Source organism: Cebidichthys violaceus, unplaced genomic scaffold (assembly GCF_023349555.1).
Source record: "Cebidichthys violaceus isolate CVI_PGR_0920_01 unplaced genomic scaffold, fCebVio1.0.p SCAF_13, whole genome shotgun sequence".
Classification (NCBI taxonomy): Eukaryota; Metazoa; Chordata; class Actinopteri; order Perciformes; family Stichaeidae; genus Cebidichthys; species Cebidichthys violaceus.
Genome location: NW_027176296.1, coordinates 5,813,084 through 5,831,376, shown reverse-complemented (window position 1 = coordinate 5,831,376; position 18,293 = coordinate 5,813,084). Strand labels below are relative to the sequence as shown.

The 18,293-nt window shown below is 41.2% G+C and overlaps 1 protein-coding gene across 11 annotated transcripts in view; it reads left to right on the top strand.

The window, feature by feature from the left end:
• Nucleotides 1–18,293, top strand: part of ptprsa (protein tyrosine phosphatase receptor type Sa) — a 235,439-nt gene that overhangs the window by 145,457 nt on the left and 71,689 nt on the right. For 6 of the 11 annotated variants that reach the window (XM_068707526.1, XM_068707521.1, XM_068707518.1 and 3 more), the window contains 2 exons: nt 10,974–11,084; nt 13,421–13,432. In XM_068707526.1, coding sequence (XP_068563627.1) covers nt 10,974–11,084; nt 13,421–13,432 — 123 coding nt within the window. The remainder of the gene's footprint in view (nt 1–10,973; nt 11,085–13,420; nt 13,433–18,293) is intronic. The other 5 variants (XM_068707525.1, XM_068707523.1, XM_068707524.1 and 2 more) reach the window with 1 other exon arrangement.

The following is an 18,293-nucleotide window of genomic DNA, read 5'->3' as shown; positions in this document are numbered from 1 at the left end:
GACTAGAGATAGTCAATAATAAATGATGATCTCTACGAAATGTGTTCCTGAAGACATTTCTCACTTTCATCAGACAATGTGGAAATTTGTAACCATAAATTAAATTATAAAATTAGATGATAAATTACTGTATGGTTAGTGGCAGCAAATGCACACTTTCAGAGTACGAACATAAATCTTGTCTATAATTGGCAAAACATTTTTGACATATTTTAAGAGTTATACATAAACACAGTGCAACACAGTGTACAGCAGCTTTAAATAAAGGAAATGAACAACTAGGTACCTTGCAAACCAGGCAGAACTTCAGATCGCCTCCTACCTGCTGGTATCACAAAGGATGCCTCTGTCTGCAGAGCTGCAACAACAATCCAATCAGAAGGTATTGCAAATTCCATCCCACTGCCCAGCCACCCACACCTCTTATGTGCTGTGTAGGATATGTAGGAGACTGGGATCACTTAACATTTACTAGGATATTGGTGCAGCATCAGCAGCAATGCAGGTTCACTTATGATTAAGGCTTTTGGATAGTGACCGAAAGATTGAGATTGTGGAGACAAGCAGGGAAAGACAAGCAGAGGGTGCTCGTGGTAGAGCTGCAGCTCCTTCACATTGAAAGGCAGCCAGTTTAGGTGGTTTGCGCATCTGATCAGGACGCTTCCTCTGCGTCTGCCTTGATTGACTGGTAGGAGACCCCAGGGTAGGCCCAGAACACACTAGATTATACAACTCATCTGGCTTTGAAACGCCTCAGGATCCCCCAGGAGAAGCTGGAAAACGCTGCTAGGGAGAGGGACGTCTGGACTACCTTATTCAGCCTGCTGCCACCTCGACCTGGCCTCAGAAAAGCAGCAGGAAACTGACAGATTGATGGAAGGCATTGTTGGTTAAGCTAGTTAGTAGGATGCTGGCATATGTTGTATTCAACTTGCAAGAATGCATGCACTCACACACAAGGGGTTAGTAGTACATGTAGTGTTAGGCTCAGTGGACAGTGCATACCCTTGACCCTCAGCTCTGTGCCTGCAGGCCGTCTATGCTAAGTAGGGCACCTCCCCTGGCTTGGCACTGCCCTGCTGGCACTCTCAAGGGATGGCCAAGGGCACGTTGTAGCCATGAGTCATCCTTAGATTTAGAGAGAGAGACGAAGAGAAAGGCTAGAGGGCGAGAAACTGTGGGAAAGACTTATATACAAAACCTCAGAAATAGGGGGAAAGAGAGAGAGGAATGGAGAAACAGATAAAGAAAAGGGAATTACAACAACAAAATTAAGAAAACAATGAATGGAGAGAAGAAAAAAAAGATTGGAAGGACAGTTTAATGCTTGGCAGAGAGGGGGTTTAAGTTAAGCTGGCTCCCCTTCCCACACTCAAAGCTCTGCCTGTAAGGGATGCATTTTACATCACAGCAACAACTCGGGCTGCGTCTAAAAGCCCACCAGCCACTGACTGGACAAGCTCAATATTTTATTGTCCCTAATGGGACATTGGCTTGCAGTCAGGCATGTAACACAATACAGACTCACAATAAATAAAGAATAGGGGAACATGCTACTCTCAGTGATATGAAACAATGGAAAGAGCCAGGAGATTGAATGACCGGGGAGGATGGGGGAAGCTTGAGGTGAAGAGTCGATTTGTCACAGTTAAGCAGGTTTACGACTTGTAGGACAAATAAGAACTTCAATCTGTTTGATTTAACTTGTGGTTGCCTGAAGGTACAGCCTGAAAATCTAGTTCAGCGGAGACTCCATCAGCAAGTTTGTTTCATACTAATGTAGATACCCGGTGTAGAATAGTGGCGCCTTTTAGTTGTTTTGCTGTGTTTAGTCAAGTTCAGTTGAATGTTTTTTGCCATCGGTCAAACCTCTCTTGCTCTGCATTTTCACCCAGAGTTTCAGCCATGATAAAATGCATGTCAAGACCTTGAGCTTCTTCAGCTCTGCCAATGAAGCATTGTGTTTCCTGTCTTAATATATCCGAGGCAAGAAAGGGGAAAAAAGAGAAACCAATAAGGCAATGGAATATGCCAGTCATATAAAGCTCCCCATATCTTTGTGATACCAGCAGTGAGAGGTGTAATTTTGTCTTTTTTCTATAAAAGAAAAACCCACCCATATCTGAAAGTCCTATAAGAGATTACCTAATGGTTTGATAATCTAGTTCCAGTGATCCACCTTCCAGCCCAAATAACTCCTCTAACTATTACTAACCTTAACGTTGAACTAAACTGATGTTGTGTCTTCGTTTTTTGTCTCTCCTCCAGAGGGTACCCCGATTCGAGGTAAGATGTTTAACACAATGAAAAAAAGGAGAAAAAAAACAACTTTAACTTATATTAAACCAGACATAACCGCTCCTAACTCCACCCAACTGGCATCATAGTGGGAATTTCATGTGGGCTTTTCCGCTTAAAAAATTACTCTTCTTTTCTATTTCTACTAACATTAATATGTCATCTGTGTTTGGGTTCTGTGTTCTCTGTACGCACTGTTTTGTGAGCGTGATCATATACGTGTTTCACACCTTCTTGCCCCATGTCATCCTTTGATGTGCTGTTCCTCCACCTCTGTGGACATTCTGTGTTTGTGCCCTCCTACTATCACCTCCATATCGTCAGTGTCAGAAAACTACTGACCAATTCAGATTGGGTTGCAGTCTGGTTATAATACACGATTGAGAAGGTTAAAAGCAGAGGGGAGGGATGGTGAGGGTTGTTACTTGGTGGTTTGTTTGCTTTGTGCCTCTGACATTTATATTGTTTGGACATGGACATGGGGCTGAAGGTGATAGGAAGTTGCCGGGTAGACAATGGCCTTATTTGTTGATAGGACCAGGCTATTGCATACTTGAATCTTAGCAACCACCTTTCTTCCTTCTTCTTCTCTGCTGTGATATCCTCCTAATCCTTCCGTCCACCGACACGGCAATAGCCACATTCTGTTTATTAATGCACCTCCATAACTTTCATGAGCCTTAGCTGCTGATACTCATGATATGTCAGGGAAAAGGCCAGAATAAATTACCTTTGATTTAATTCTGTTCCTCCCTGTAACTGTGCTGCTCAGCAATTTATACAGGCAAAACTAGGGAGGCTACTGTGTGCAATGGCCACCTTTTCAAAACAGGCAACATGTACATCCTTTTACAATACCACAATCGGCTCTTATAATGTCAGAGGATGAACAGGAGGATATCAAGGAGGGAAGGTAACGACAGAGGTAAAGCAGTGTGATTCCGATGAATTCTACAATAGCTTTGTCAAATATTTATTTTCTTTTTTTTAATTTATTTTTTTCTCATATTTTACAATTTAACTTTCACTTGTAATTATCCACCAGGCTTTGTTGCTGAAGCATTATCTCCCAGTTGATTCAGTGTGATTGTTGAATCGTCTGTTTGTTGTAAAATGCTTTTGTTCCACAGGCTGAGCAGGTAAGTGAATATCTCAGTTTGCCGTGTGTGTCCCTGTATTCTTTGGGACAAGCTGAATGTATTTAGTCTCACAATTACAGTTTGGTACAGCAAAGAGGGTGATTCATGTGACGATCGAGCTCCTACAGTAAGATTAAGGTTCTCCATCTTCAACCATTCCATACCAGCCATACGTAACACGACATTCCAAACACAAGCATGTTTTCAAACATATAAGCACCTGAGCTTTTAGACTAAATTCAGACCCTTCACTCCTTAAAAGCCCTCAACCCAGACCTCCCTGCTCTGCTTTGCTTAAATAAGAACTCATTAATCACATCGTGGCAAACTAAAGCAAGCATGACATATGAACTCTTTATTTGCATAATAAGATGATAAGCTGCCTGAAAAGGGTAATTTCTCCCCATCCCGCTACCGCGCGCCGACACTGTCTCTCAGTCAGGAGTGTGTGGTGCTTATGTAGGAAGAAACGAATAGCATAGGATCTGGAGAGAGATGCTAATGTAATCAGGCTGTCTGAGAAGGACACAAATGGTTTTGTTTGCATAAGTGCATGTACACATAAATGTAGACTTCCATCTACTTTAAGTAGCTCTTGCACTCCTGAAAATTCACTTGTCTTAATGATGAGTCATTTTACATCACTCTGTGTCAATTTTATTTTTGAAGCCCAATGTGACAACTCACAAATTTGCCTCATGGGGCTTTACAATCTGCACAACTTGCAACACCCTGTCTTTAGATCCTCAATACGTAATATATATATATATATATATATATATATATATAGAGAGAGAGAGAGAGAGAGAGAGAGAGAGAGAGAGAGAGAGAGACACACACACACAGCTTGGACGCTCATGTGCTTGTGGGACAACAAACAAACAGAGTGAGAGAGATGCAGTGAAGTTTTCTCGTCCGCAGTACATGGACTATAAGTACAAGGCTTAATAGATTCATTGAGACTGAGCTGCCGGATGGATAATCGTAAAAGGTACAAGACCTGAAGTAATCAAAACACAAGCCACTCACTGAACGTTAAGGCAAAAACGGAGTTAGACTGTCTGATGTAAGCAGGGAGCTTATGCCAGAGGAAGGTGGCACGATAGGAAAAAGCCCTGAAGCCTGCTGACCCAGAACAGAGCACAGAGGTTGAGTATTACCATAGGAAACATACTTTGTTCTTTCATATCAGTAACAGTTTTAACCATGTGAGAGAGCTAGGCAAAATTTGATGTTAGATTGTTACGCCTTAGAGTGTATACACGTAGTGATCTATGGTGTTAAAAGCTGCACTGAGCTCCTGTAGTAGAAGCACTGAGGTGGAATCTGAATCCATAGTAAGCAGAAGATTATGTACCACTTTAGTAAGTGCAGTTTCAGTGGCGTGACAGGCCCTGAAAGCAGGCTGAAAAGTTTCAGCAAGGTTGCGTTAGCTGTGGGTCACTAGATGCTACTGCAGTGGGCTAGGCTCGGCTCGGAGCTAAACAGGGCAGCAATAGAGGCTACCCTCAATGCTAAAAGGAAAAGTAATAAGTCTAATATGATATGGACTCAGCACAGAGAAGTGAACAGATAAAAGAGCAATTAATGAGAATGAACTCAAAATATTGAGGAGGAAGAAAGAATAGACCACCGTTGTTCACGCAAGGCAGCATCACAGCGCTGATAATCAAAATGTTAAATCTGCATTCATTTTGTATCCATACAAATCCACCCAGGTTGCTGGCCTAGAGGTAAGCGATAGGTAGAAAGGTAGCTGGACTCCCTACCTGCTTCATTACTGATTTCATGGGAGCATTACAAGGCACCAGATGGGCGCTGACAACAATGGCGTCACACGTGGGACCCCATGCTGGTGCGATCACAGTATAATGACCTTGGCGTGGTGGCAGAGCATGCCCGAGTGACAGAATGAAGACAGAAGGAAAGGGAGACGGAGAGAAAAGCTGCTGGTTCACATCAGAAATCCGTAAATTTCTGCACGTTGTTGCCCTCTTTAGTCACCCTCTGCAGACATAAGAGGTATTTTAATTGATGTTCAACGATACAACAACAACAACATCTGAAAGGTTGTTATATGGAACAATGCTGAACCAGCCTTAGCAAAACTTATATAGATATATACCAGGCAGTCAAGTAGGATCCTACTGGGTTTTGTTATATTTATGATGCGATAATGATGATGTGAAAATACAAACGTAGTGTGAAACAGTGTTTGCATCTTCAGCTGCGTTGTCAAACATGACAGGTTTGGCGTGACAAAAGTTCTAATTTGCAAAGTGCGTCTCTAAACATCTAATTGTAGTTGCTTTATGATAGTGAATCTAAATATTTGTTGTAATGTATTAGTATAGATATATTTGTTACAGATCCTCTTGAATCATTAAGGTAGCTTGAGGTATTGCACCCAGCCCTTTTCTGTGCACTTTAATGAGTTTGATGTGTGTACTGGAAAGGTTGTGATTTTAGGATTGGGTTTTAATTCCACTGTAGCAGAGCTTTAGTGAGCAGTGATGAGAGGATAGAGATGAGAAACGAGAGACGACGAGAGACATGAACTGAAAATCAGAGATAAAATGATGAAAAGAACAGTGTGCCACTGGCAGACCTTAGTGGGCTGTGGAAGGAGCAAGAGGGAGGGAAAGAAAGAGTTAGACTTGGCCAGCCATTTTGTTGATCGCCTAAACAAATCAATCAAGGCCCGCTGGAGCACACTAATTGAATTACACAAATGGGACTGGGGGGGGCACACATGGCAAAGCTGCTACAAAGCAGCGACGGGGGTGGGCAGACCACGGCTCCAGGCACTTTCTGAAATTAATCATCCATGCTTGCCCCTCCTTGCTCTTCTTTTATCCCCTCTGTTTTTCTGTACTTGTCCGTCTCTTCCACTCTTCGTCCCACCCTTCTTTGATTGTTTTGTTCTTTGTCTCTCTCTGTCTTTCTATTGCACACAGTACCTCTCATAAATAAGGGTCTTTTTTACCACCCCTTGCTGACTGTCATTTTTCTTTTTTCTTCAGATTTTCCCCACCGCTAAATATTGATATTTTGTTAAAATTTTTTGATATTTTTCTGCTAGTCAACAGCTAAAAAAAGGGCATTAAAGACCTGCAAATAACATTCATTTAATGTTCATTTAAATAAATGAGACGTCCCAGTGTCCCTAAATGTTGGCCTGAAATTTATAAAATGTTAATATATGGAAGACTACTGGCACAAAGTATCCACTCTAAACGGCTTCAGTATAAGAATGTCTTATCCAGAATCTGAATTGGTCTTCAAAAACATGTATTTGTTGAACTCTTCCCAGGCAGTCTTACTGTTATCACACCTTGGCACCTCAACCTCTTCAGATCAGCCTGCGGCATGCAGCGCTGTTAACCAGGGCAGCTGTCACGGCTGGGACAAATGTCCCAGAACCACTGCCCATTACAGCCTTCTTTATCGAATGGATGAAGGCAGTGAACATGCTGCCCAAGACAGCCTGGAATGGATGGCAGTGGAGATTGAAGGTTGTGCGTGTTGGTGAGCAGGGAGGGTCACTTTGACTGAGATGGAGACTAATTGGTCCACATGGAAGTGAAGTCGTTATTATCAGGGACTTTATTTGCCACAACTGTAGCCACTGTTTGGATCCTAATGGTGCAGCATACATCATGGAACAAGACGGAAAGAAAAAAAAATGGCACCAATCTTTTCTCCTCTGACCCAGAAAAACATGACTTATTACTCAGCAGGGGTGGCACTAGCTGGGGTGCATGGATGGTCGGTACGGCCTGTAAGTGGAGATCTTAGGTTCAATACCCACAACCGCTCACATAATGTCCTTCAACATTCATGTCCTTTTTAAGTGTCCTTCAGCAAGATTAAGTAGCAAGTAAAGTAGTGCCCACTCAGTAATTGCAGCCTTGTCGCCGGTACTTTAGTGCTGCTGTCACATTTGTACCCAGAGTAAGACACTTTTTTTCAAACAATCAGGTGAAACATTTAAACTGTGCTGATATTGCATAGAGTAAACAGAGCCATGCTTTTATTGATCATTGGCGAGCAGAATAGTCAACTGTCATGAGCAGTTTTTCATGTTTTCTAATGAAATCAGGTAACTTTCTTTGGTATGTGTTTGTAATAAGACTTCATACATGAAGACAGGGAAGACATGCCTTTTGGCCCCATATACGCACAGTAAGGGACACCCTAAATTGATGTTTGTCAAAAGGCAAGTCTTTATCAGTAAACCCCCATTGTGTTAACCGACTTGGTGCGTGGTTTTTATTGTGCTTGTGAAAGATAATTTTCATCATTTATTTCATTCCTGGTGTTTCCCTGTTTTCCTGATAAAAGGAAATAAAATGCCATTGGCCACTTGCGCTCTGGTGAGCCGCAGGCCGGCAGGGTAGACCAAGCGCAATTATGCAAAACACAGAGAGTGCAGTCATATTTTAAAAAGAAAAGAAAAAAATTGGTAGGAAAGGGACACATGCTGGTGACAAAGAGTGGAGTTTGTTTTGTGTGCACACATGAATGTACATGCTGCTGCTTGAGATAGGACATCAAAGAGGGTTTGTTTGGATTTGTAATTCAAAAGCCCTTCGAGGTCTGTTTAAATGCTTATATTATCAGACTTTAAACTGACTGCTTGGTCATTCTATTATATAGGGACAGATATCATAAATGGCATTCATTTAGATTCATCTAAATTATTTTTTCTTAGGTTATCAAAAGACTAAGCTGGGACTTGAGGAAAATATATGAGGAGAGGACTGAAGAGATAGGAAACTCACACAGTGTAGCACAACACATGTAACACAAGCGGGATATTGCATCTCTACTATGTGTGAATCTGGCGGAGAGCGTAGCATAAAGCACCTCCAAATAGAATGAAGCTGTGATTTCTACTTCTGGGCTTCCTTCATCAAACATTTGGTCACACAAATCTAATGTTATCCAGGGTGTGCAATTAAATTCATCAGTATTTTGTTGTTGTTATCCTTTGTTTAGTGTTAATCTAATTTAAGATAAATCGTAACTCACCTAGATTTCCACACGGGTAAGATTAATGCCTGTTCTTCTTGTAAGAGTCAAACTTAAAATTTTGAGACAGAATAATAATAGACGAAAATAAGGAATATGATGCATGGATGAGAAAAATTCTCTATTCCTCCTTCTCTCTCAGTGTTCCTTTACATCTCTTGCTTCCTTTGTCTCTCCTTCCTGTCTCTCCTCCGTGCTTCTCCTCCCTGTCCTCTTCCTCGCTTTTATCTTACCACTTGTTCTCCCCCCCACACACTCTCTCTCTCTTTCTCTGTTCTGCCAGCAGAAGGAGTCTTTATGTGTTCTTCACAGACCCACTAAATAATAGCTAGAATATGCAATGAAGCCAGTAGGGGCTTGGAAACAATAGATAATGCCACCTAGCGAGACGTCTCCTCCAAAGATGGAGAGGAAGAGATGAAACTCCCATCATTCCCTCAAACACTCCTCTTTTTTTCTCTCCTTGCTCTCTCTCTTCCGCCAGGAGGTACAATTCACAGCAGCCAATGTTGGTTTTAATTGGCTCTCAATTAATTTAGTTTGGCTCATTATCTGTCACCCTCCGCATGTTGGTGATTGTGTTTTGTTGACCTTCAGATGACATTTGTGAAATATTATTTTCAGATGAAGACATTTCTATTTATTGGAGGCATTTGCAGACCTTCAGCAGTTGGCACACACCGAATGAAAACACGTGAAATATAGAGCATTTCTTCTGATTTAACTGTTTGGTCCACCACAAGCCTTTCAACGTTATTATTTATGAAGCATTGAAACAATTGCACAAACGTCAACCGAAGCCTTTCAAAGATTTTGTAATTCAGCGCAGGGACCTATGGCTGACGAGCCGCTGGCAGAGCTTTCTGGAACGGTCCACCTGGAGTTGAACTTCACTCAGTTCTTACTTTGTGGTCTCCCCGGTGTTGAGGCGGTAGGCTTCTGAGCACATTCCAAGCCACCTGCCACCAGGCTGGCATTTGCTGTTGCAAGCACACATCAAACACATCCAAATCAGATCCTTGCATAAATGCAGAGCAGAAACTCTACCACCTGCACTCGGCAGGTAGACATTTTCATTTGGTTCATGAGCTGTGTGCCAGGAACAGCTCCCTCTGGGGATGAGGGTGATCTGAGCTGTTAAGGGAAATGAAGAGATTTTTGTTACTTCTGGTTCTCAGAGTAGATATCTCAGAACTGACTCCAAGGTGTAAAAATACTCTTAGAGTTTAAAGCCGAGGCCAAGGTGGAAGAGTGACTAATCTTTATAATTAAGCAGGATCGATGGTCTCATTTGTTGCACAGTTATTAGACCAATGTTCCAGGATAGTAGCTTTGTACAACATTGTGTTCTTTCTGCTTGCTGATGTGATGGAGTAGGTTATGGTATATTACAAAGAATCCTGGGCAGCGGCTGGCGTATTGATGCTGCCTGGCTAAACGCTAACGAGCGATGGTGCTGTGTTTGTCAGGGAGGCCTGGGCTGCAATCTGTCTGCTGAGCCAGCCAGAAGCCCTAATGATATCATCAGGAAGTGCCGTCAACAGCGCTCTAACGAGGAGTGATCTGACGCCCGCTGTTTCACCTCCCTCCTCTGTGCCCCACGCCCCTTCTTCAGTGTTGTTGTCGAGCATTTAGCTTGGGTTTATATTCAAGAGATCAAATCTAAAAAGTGGTACTATATAGAATCAGTTTGAAACATGTAAGCCAGAGGGGTTCATTTCAAACTGTATTCCCTATAAGATGACTGAATGAATGAAATGCAGTGTAACACAACACATGAATAACAAGTAAAGAGAATACAAATAATTAAAAACACAATGGTAGTTGGTTTTATCAGTTCATATCAATATATTTTTTATTTTCTTCTCCGTAAATGTTCACAATATAAAATGTAAGAATTAGATGCGTCTCTTTTCTGATGAGTTGTTATCACACAATTCTTTGAGCAGTTTAACGACAGAGGGGCGAGTGTTCATTTTGACATGAACTATATGTCTGGATATTTTCCCATGACCCCTCTTCCCCCAACACACACATACTCTCCCTTGTGGAGTGCTATGCAAAGAGCAATGTGTTAGTCTCACTCAGTTTACAAGACCATCTCAACACCCTTCTGCACTATCTTTCATCACACTTACATCATTATTTTGTCCTTTTTTAAGAGATATCATGTCTTACATGAGTTGCATACACTTAGTGTGACTGATTCAGTCCATATTTTTATTTATTGAATCCCACCTCTTTTTATTTGCGGATGGCTGAGGCTGGAGAGGAACCCAGTTTGCCATGGTAATCTGCATTAGCACTGCAGAGACAAAAGATTGTTGACAAAATGGTCCTGTGAAATTCAAGATACCTTGCATTAAGCGGATTGTCTGACTCCTTTATGCACTGTCACTGATAAATGGACTAATCACATGCTCCCTGCTTTCTTTCTTTCTCTCTTCTTCTCTCTCTTCCCCCACCCCTCTTGTCTTTTTTTTCCATGTTGTAATTTTCCAGGTGCCTTGCAGATCGAGAACAGCGAGGAGACAGACCAGGGGAAGTACGAGTGCGTGGCGTCTAATGTGGAAGGCGTGCGCTACTCGTCCCCTGCTAACCTTTATGTGCGAGGTAGGGAGCAATCCGGCCCCAGAGCCAGGTCAAAAAATAAAAACATCCACCCATTTTAACTAAAATGTCTGAACGGTACAGCTCAGCTTTAAGTAGCATTACTGTTGAGCTTACCAAATGATAAATGCTTCCATTTTAGCCCAAGTGTCTTTGCACAAAATGTATTTTGCAGAATAATATTACCCGAGTACTATAAATCTTTTAGCATTGATAGTTTTGCCTGCCCACAAATGTAATTTCATATGCACTGAAACTTCCAAATGTAAAACTATAATTGACCAACTAATGTTCTTCTCTGTTATGATGTTATGCTCCATTTTGTCTTTGAATGCCCTCCCCTACTCGCTCGGAAGGAAATGTGTAGCACAACAAGCCGTATGTCTTTACTTTATCAGTTGTAAGACACCTGCAATTGTGTGCCCGATAAAATGTTTCCCCCTCCGTCAAAGTTATGGAACCCAAAAAGAGTCGGAAAGGACCTCTTTTTGATTAGCGTTTTTCAGGTACAGGAGCACAACGGTAAGTCTTGATTTTGATTGAGTGGCGAGGTATTTATGCCCATCAATCAAAATCTCAACCCCTTCTCCTTCTCCAGATTTGGGGGGTAAAAGGATTCCCTTGTGGTGAATTAATAGAAAAGGACTCTTAACACAGTCCGCTGCTCTGTGTTACATAAAAACTGTTCTATGGCATAGATTTTAAATAGTGCACTCCCTCTACGTTTTCTTCATGGTGTTCTGGAGCATTAATCCATAGTATTCCCCTGTTTCGTCTTTGGGGTATTGTCTTTAAATCCTTTTGCAGTCAGGAGTAATTTTGGCTGGCATGATCCAGCAAAGTGAAGATATGAAAAATAATCAGTCACAGAGAACGTTGAGTTTCATGCAATGAAGACAAAAGCCTACCCTCTACTTCTAATGCTAAATGACAATGAATCCCTGTTGAGGGAGCTCTGATAAATTGAAGCAGATGCATTTTCGACATGTATTATTTATATTGTGCATATTAAATAAAGATGCCTCGGTATCTACTCAGTTTGTTCCCTCTGCTGTGTACCAAATAACTTTGTTCCCAATAAATAATTCACTAGCCTGACATTATAAAATGGGTCAGGGAGCTGCTTTTTCATTATTACTGCTATTATCATACCCTGTGAAGTAGCAGCATAGGGAAGAAAAAATGCAACTGTGAGCAGTATAGGGTGAATAATGGTTCATCAAGATTAGTGTCTCTTTTTGCCAGCATTCATCCTGGAGGCTCATGCTGTCTCCACTGTGATGCAGTGACACTTAATGTCAAGTAGCTATCCATTTTTTTCCGCGTACAGCATGGTAGATGTTAAAAGGTTCGTGGCAAATTGCAGTCAAGAGCTCGACAGGAATCGTTAAATAACAATAATGGGAACACTTTGTTGACACAGCACTGGGATAGTTCCTTTGGTCAAAAACACGCAGCAATACCCTGATATCATTTCCAACAATTCATGCAATCTTCATGAACACTGGCTCCATCAGCATGCTTTTAAAAGCCTACACAAGGGTCATAATTAGTCAGGTACTTTCACACTATGTAACACACTTGTTATGCCTTGATGGTGTCAACCTTTGTCTGTTTTCAGTTAACTTTTGTCAATCAATTCTGATACTTGATGTTGACTGTTTTGTTCACAAAGCGAAATGCACTCGAGATTAGCAGCTGTGGTAGGGATCAATTTCCAGAAACAAAACAATCCTAAATTTTATCTGGCGCACACTGTACCAGGGAAAATTGAGCCTACTTCCCAAACAGAAACCATAATGACAGTGTTACTGATTGGCTTCTAACAACATTTACTGTCACTGTCTTGAACTGCAGCTGCTAATTTCAGCCCAAACTGTGTCTTTTTTTCTTTTCTATCTCTCATTAGTTTTTCTTTATTTTCTCTTTATTTGGTTTCCTTCTCTAACAAAAGCAAATACAGCCACCACAGGAGCCTCTCCTTGTGGCTATAAGGAGCTTGTGAAATTTTGAATTATGAGTATGGTACGCTTGATTTGACTCCAGTGGCGCCTCACTATTTTTTTCTTACCAGGCAACAGTGCGGCCACTGGGGTGTATCTAATTGTTTTGGTTTATTTAAGGGAGGGGGGTGGGGCGGGGCAGGCAAGTGTACTTTCAAGACGGGTGTCACTGATAGCAGGGGCAAGGGAAAATGAGGAAAAAAGGATTAAAGAAAAGGGAAATGTAGCTGCAGCTAAACACCTTGAGGTGGCTTTTTTTACTCTCTCTGTGTTTCCCCTATTTTTCTCTTCTCCTCATGTCATTGTGTTCTGCATCAACCCCTTTACATCCCTCAGAGCTTCGAGAAGGTTGGTGTGTTTTTTCTTTTTTACTTTTTTTAACCCACATTTGAAAGAAAAAAAATCAACATGTTGAAAAATGGTAGCTATATTTGCCTATTACAGAGCTCGATACATTACTAATTTGAAGAAATACTAATCAGTTTATCCAAACTGCTAAATGATTATGAAAGAAATGTTTCTTTATTACCAAGGAAGAAATGATGAAAGCAAACCTGATTAGCTCGGGTCTTGTTAATTTACTTTTATGTTTGCATTGTGGGGCCTTTTCTCGTTTTGCATCCTTTGGTATTGCTTCTGCACCTAAAGGCTTTCTTGCACGTGTTGTCATGGGAACCCAGCACGTGGAATAACAGAACGTGTTGCATGATGGGAGAATGTAACTGCGCTTGCATGCTTGTACAGAATCCCTTTGGCCGTGTTGGTCTTTTTCTTTCTGCCTTCCCTGTGTTTTGTTCAATTGTTTTGTTCTCTTTCTTTGGTTTCTCAACAAGTGTTTTCCCTGATACAACCAGATTTTTTGGGCTTTCCTTTATTTAGTTTAATTTTTGTGTTGTGATTATGGTGTTGTTTGTGTATTTTCCTTTTGTTTCAGTTCTGTTCCTGACCTTACTTTTCCGTTTAATATGTTTGTCTATTTGTGGTTAATTTGTTTGTGAGATTTGTGTGTCTTTTTCACAATGACGCTGCTCTGCTTCTTGAGTCTCGGAGTGCAAATGCAAATGCCGAATGAAATAATAAGTGTGTATACAGCCAGTGTTCCTGTCATCTTGTTTATAGCGATCCATTACTGAAAAAAAATATGTTCACCTGATTGGGCCTGATTGGGTTCCATGGTGATTTCAGGCAGCCATTAAGGGATGCCATTTACAGTGCCGTGTGGATCAATAACAATATAATGACTTTGACATCACATTTGCTGTTGCTTAGCGGGTGCTCAAAGATACTTTTATTTTCAAATGGTGGCAGCTAGATGAGATTGGTTTTGTTGAGTGACTGCTGTTTGTGTTCCCTTCGCAGTCATGACACTCAATCAAATTATAATTTATTATTCAAAAGCCCTCCTCCTCTAGTACACACACACTCATAACATATAATTGATTATCAGGTTGATGTGACTAAGTAAGAAAAAATGATTCTCTATCTGGACTACAACAAGATACACAATCATTTTTAAGTATTCATACTTTACTTCAACAATAATTAGGAGAACATACTAAATTAATCAGAAATCAATACAAACTGAGTTTCACTGATATATATTGCAATTGGCATTGTACCAACATCTCTTAAGATATTCCACCTACTTGTTAGCATCAGCATGTGCACCGGGTTTTCCAAGACATATCCAAATTAATCAGATTCATACTGAACCCTATGTCACCTGCTGCTGTGCTTGCCTGTAGATTTGTATGTCTCCAGTAGTCTTATGAATACAGAAGCTATATCATTTTTGTAAAGGAACCACATTTTTTGGCTAGTATTCCATGCGGTTCAACAAGTCTGGGAAGATCAGGCATGTCATTCATACAGGTAGAGGAGATAATGCACTAGCTCCCCTATCAGTCTCCTCTGAGAGCGGGAGAATTTGTACGTGTGGTTGTCAAAGTGTGCTGATCTCCGGGAGATTAGACTGATCTCTGTAAAGTATCCGGAATATTGACAGTGACTCCTGCTCTTACAACAAACAAATAAATGCCCATGCTTTTACAGCCTTTATTTATCTATAAGAGTACATGTGTTTTTCCCAGGAAGCTGCAGCAACCTCGGGACATGGGCTTTTTGACAGTTGCAATTTATCTTCAAAATATATGCGAGCCAGCCAGATCATTTGAATCTGAGTTTTTTTCCTTGCCATTTTTTAACAACTCCAGAGCCATTTTGTTTGGCATGAGACCCAAAATATTAGTAAAAGAAACTCCATCAAAAATAATCCCTTTCTGAAGATGCTGAGTATAGCTACATATAGATGTATTTATTTCCATTGCACCAGCCACATCATTTGTCCTTAATGCAAGTCATTAGACAAATACATATAATCATCCCTTCTGATCTAACTGTTATCGCAGACACAGATGCGGGTTTAAATTCTGACACCCCTTTGCACCAATTGAAAAAGACTATCTATCCGTAATTGTACCAGTCTCTGTGAAAGCCGCCAGTCGGTAATCTGTCATTGCTGCCCTCCACATAATAGTGTCCACAAAGCATGGCACAATCCCATTGTAATAAACAGAATAATGATGCCTGACAATGTCTACAATATTGATTTATAAGTATAAGTCCGAAGAATAACACTGATGCAGAAAGACTGTGCTGTGATGTACGCATGTGCATGTTTGCCCTCCTACGATGGTATCTGCCTGATTTTGAATGTGCTTGCATGTCCTGCTATGCATTTGTGTAACGTTGGGAAAGAAAGCTAGATTACACCTTATGTTCTCACCGGCCAAAGCAAAATCCTGCCATCTCTATTAGATGTTTGTCTCAAGGAGTCCTAAGTTAATAGCCAACCCTTTAAAAAAAAATCACGTTGCCATCAGAAGTGCATTTATTTGTCATACAAAACAGAAGTTGCATTACCTATTGTTCTAATGCAAATATATGAATACACTCCCTTTCTCAATCTGACTGATAATATTCACTGAAGGGATCACCACAGTGAGGGGACATTCTGGCGGTATCAATTGGCTGCTTGTCATCATTCCTGTTCAAGACAACAGAAAAAAGTCATACATTCTGAAACCCCCTCAATCCGTTGCTTGCTGTAATTAGATATCCCTGCCATGATTTCCTTTAGGTAATAATTTCCATTTTGATAAGCCACCAGTAGTGACTGTTTTGCATTGACGCAGCCAAGCTATGTTAATACACGGCGACCCCTGCGGTTTATGAATGCCGTAGGCCTCACCCAGCAAGTGTGACTAAAGGATCTCCATACTGCGCCTGTGTCCTCAGGCAGCAAGAGGGTGTAATCTCAGCTTCAAGGTGACACTAAAGGCTGCACATTATTTTGGCTTCCCCCTTCATTTTGGGGCAGCAAAATCTGCCTCACCAAAATGGCCGATAATGTCCACCTTCTGACCTCTGTTTTTTGGCACAAATCCCTCCACAACACCGCCCACTATTAGAGTTAGTGCAGTACTCTGGCGTTCTCTCTCGACTGCTTCTCACCTCGTCCACTGTAAGGCTTCTTGGCTATCTCTCCACATTGGGGCTTGAAAAAAAAGATGATATGTTGTTAGGTGTCCAAATGAAAGCTATATGTTTGTTTTATTATCTCTCAATTCCAAATGGGCCGACTGGGCTCCTGGTCTCTGGGAATGAGGAGCCTGTCCATGCAATTGGGATTCCTTATTTGCTTTGTTTCAGTGGCATTGCATGTTAGTAGGATAGCGTAGGTGCCCTCTTGAACATTCAGTCATTGCATAGGGCAGTGATTCCTTTGCATGTGATACTGACATTTAGACACACAGTTAATGTCGTCCCTAACGTGTCTACTGGGTTTAAAATTCATCGTTATCTCCACCCAAGACATAGTGTAATATGCTGTAGCATCAACTGACCTTGAGCTCTTGATCTTCTGCTGTAACCAAAGACCAAATGTATTTTTGTGTCAGACACACGGTGCATGCTGTTGACGGGTAGACTCTCCCCCGACTTTCTGTTTGTGTGTTCCCCAGTGCCATGAAAACTTTAAGAAAGGACTTTTTTTTGTGTATCAGCTCAGTGATTTGCATATTTCAAATTTCACTGGCACGCCACAGCCAAAAGTGACCTGTATTTGGCGGGTGGCATGTGTTAGTTCTCTCATTGCCCTGACAGTGTAGGTACTCAAAGGTGAACAGAGACATCTTCCTGTGGGGAAAACCTCATTCACTCAGCACCTTCAGCTCCCAGTCCATTGGCTGAACTGAGTCTCAGGGAGAGAAGAGCACCGCCGTCAGGCACACTTTGATTGGACATTTGCTCTTAAAAATACAGACCCTGTTCACTCTATTCAGGTTTCAACAATCTTTTGGATTTGAGACAAGATTAAACAAATTAAATTAAAGCTGAAAAACATCTAATAGTATTGATGCATACCTCTTTGTACACAGCTGCACTCTGGTACTGTCTATGCTGTTCGGACTTAGTTCTTTTCGTGGATTTGTTCAGTTTGATTTATTTCCTTTCATTTGTTTGTGTGTGTGTCTGAAACAATGCTATACTTGGGAATGAATGGCATGCTTGGATGGGCTTGGGTGACATTTTTGGATTGTATTGGTTCCCTGGTATCTGCCCAAGTGGATGGGGGCGCACCTGTATATGTCGCTCATGTCATAGCCACACCCATGCATGTCTGTGTGAGGAATGGGCTGCCCTTCCACCTTTGTTGTTTCGTTAGGCTTTTTTTGTTGTTGCACAAATTAGAATGCAGAGATATATTTCTGTACCTATATGATGGGCTTTTTGCCTTTTTTTCCAGTTCAACATGGTTTTTTTTGAGAATATCTCCCAGTTGGATTTCCTAATTATCCAATTATACCTGTCACAATCAGACACAGCATGATCTCTCAAGCAAGAAGTCATGCTTTCATTGTTTGATTAGACTTAAACAGTCAGATCAGGGCAGAACAGGTTATGATTCATTGATAGTTTTTTCAACAGATGCTTGTAATGGAGGCGTTTTACTTAAAATATATGGAAAATGTTATATTTTTTAGGGACAAACTCTTTGAATCTGCAATTGACCATTTTGTCTTGGTACATTTTATGCCAAATCAGTGTGCGCGTTTCTGTACCACAAAAGAGCATTTTCTCAAAGGTCAGCAATGAAGTTTTTTGCCCTCAAGGTCAGGTTGTGTCTTGCCCAAGTAGTAACATAATT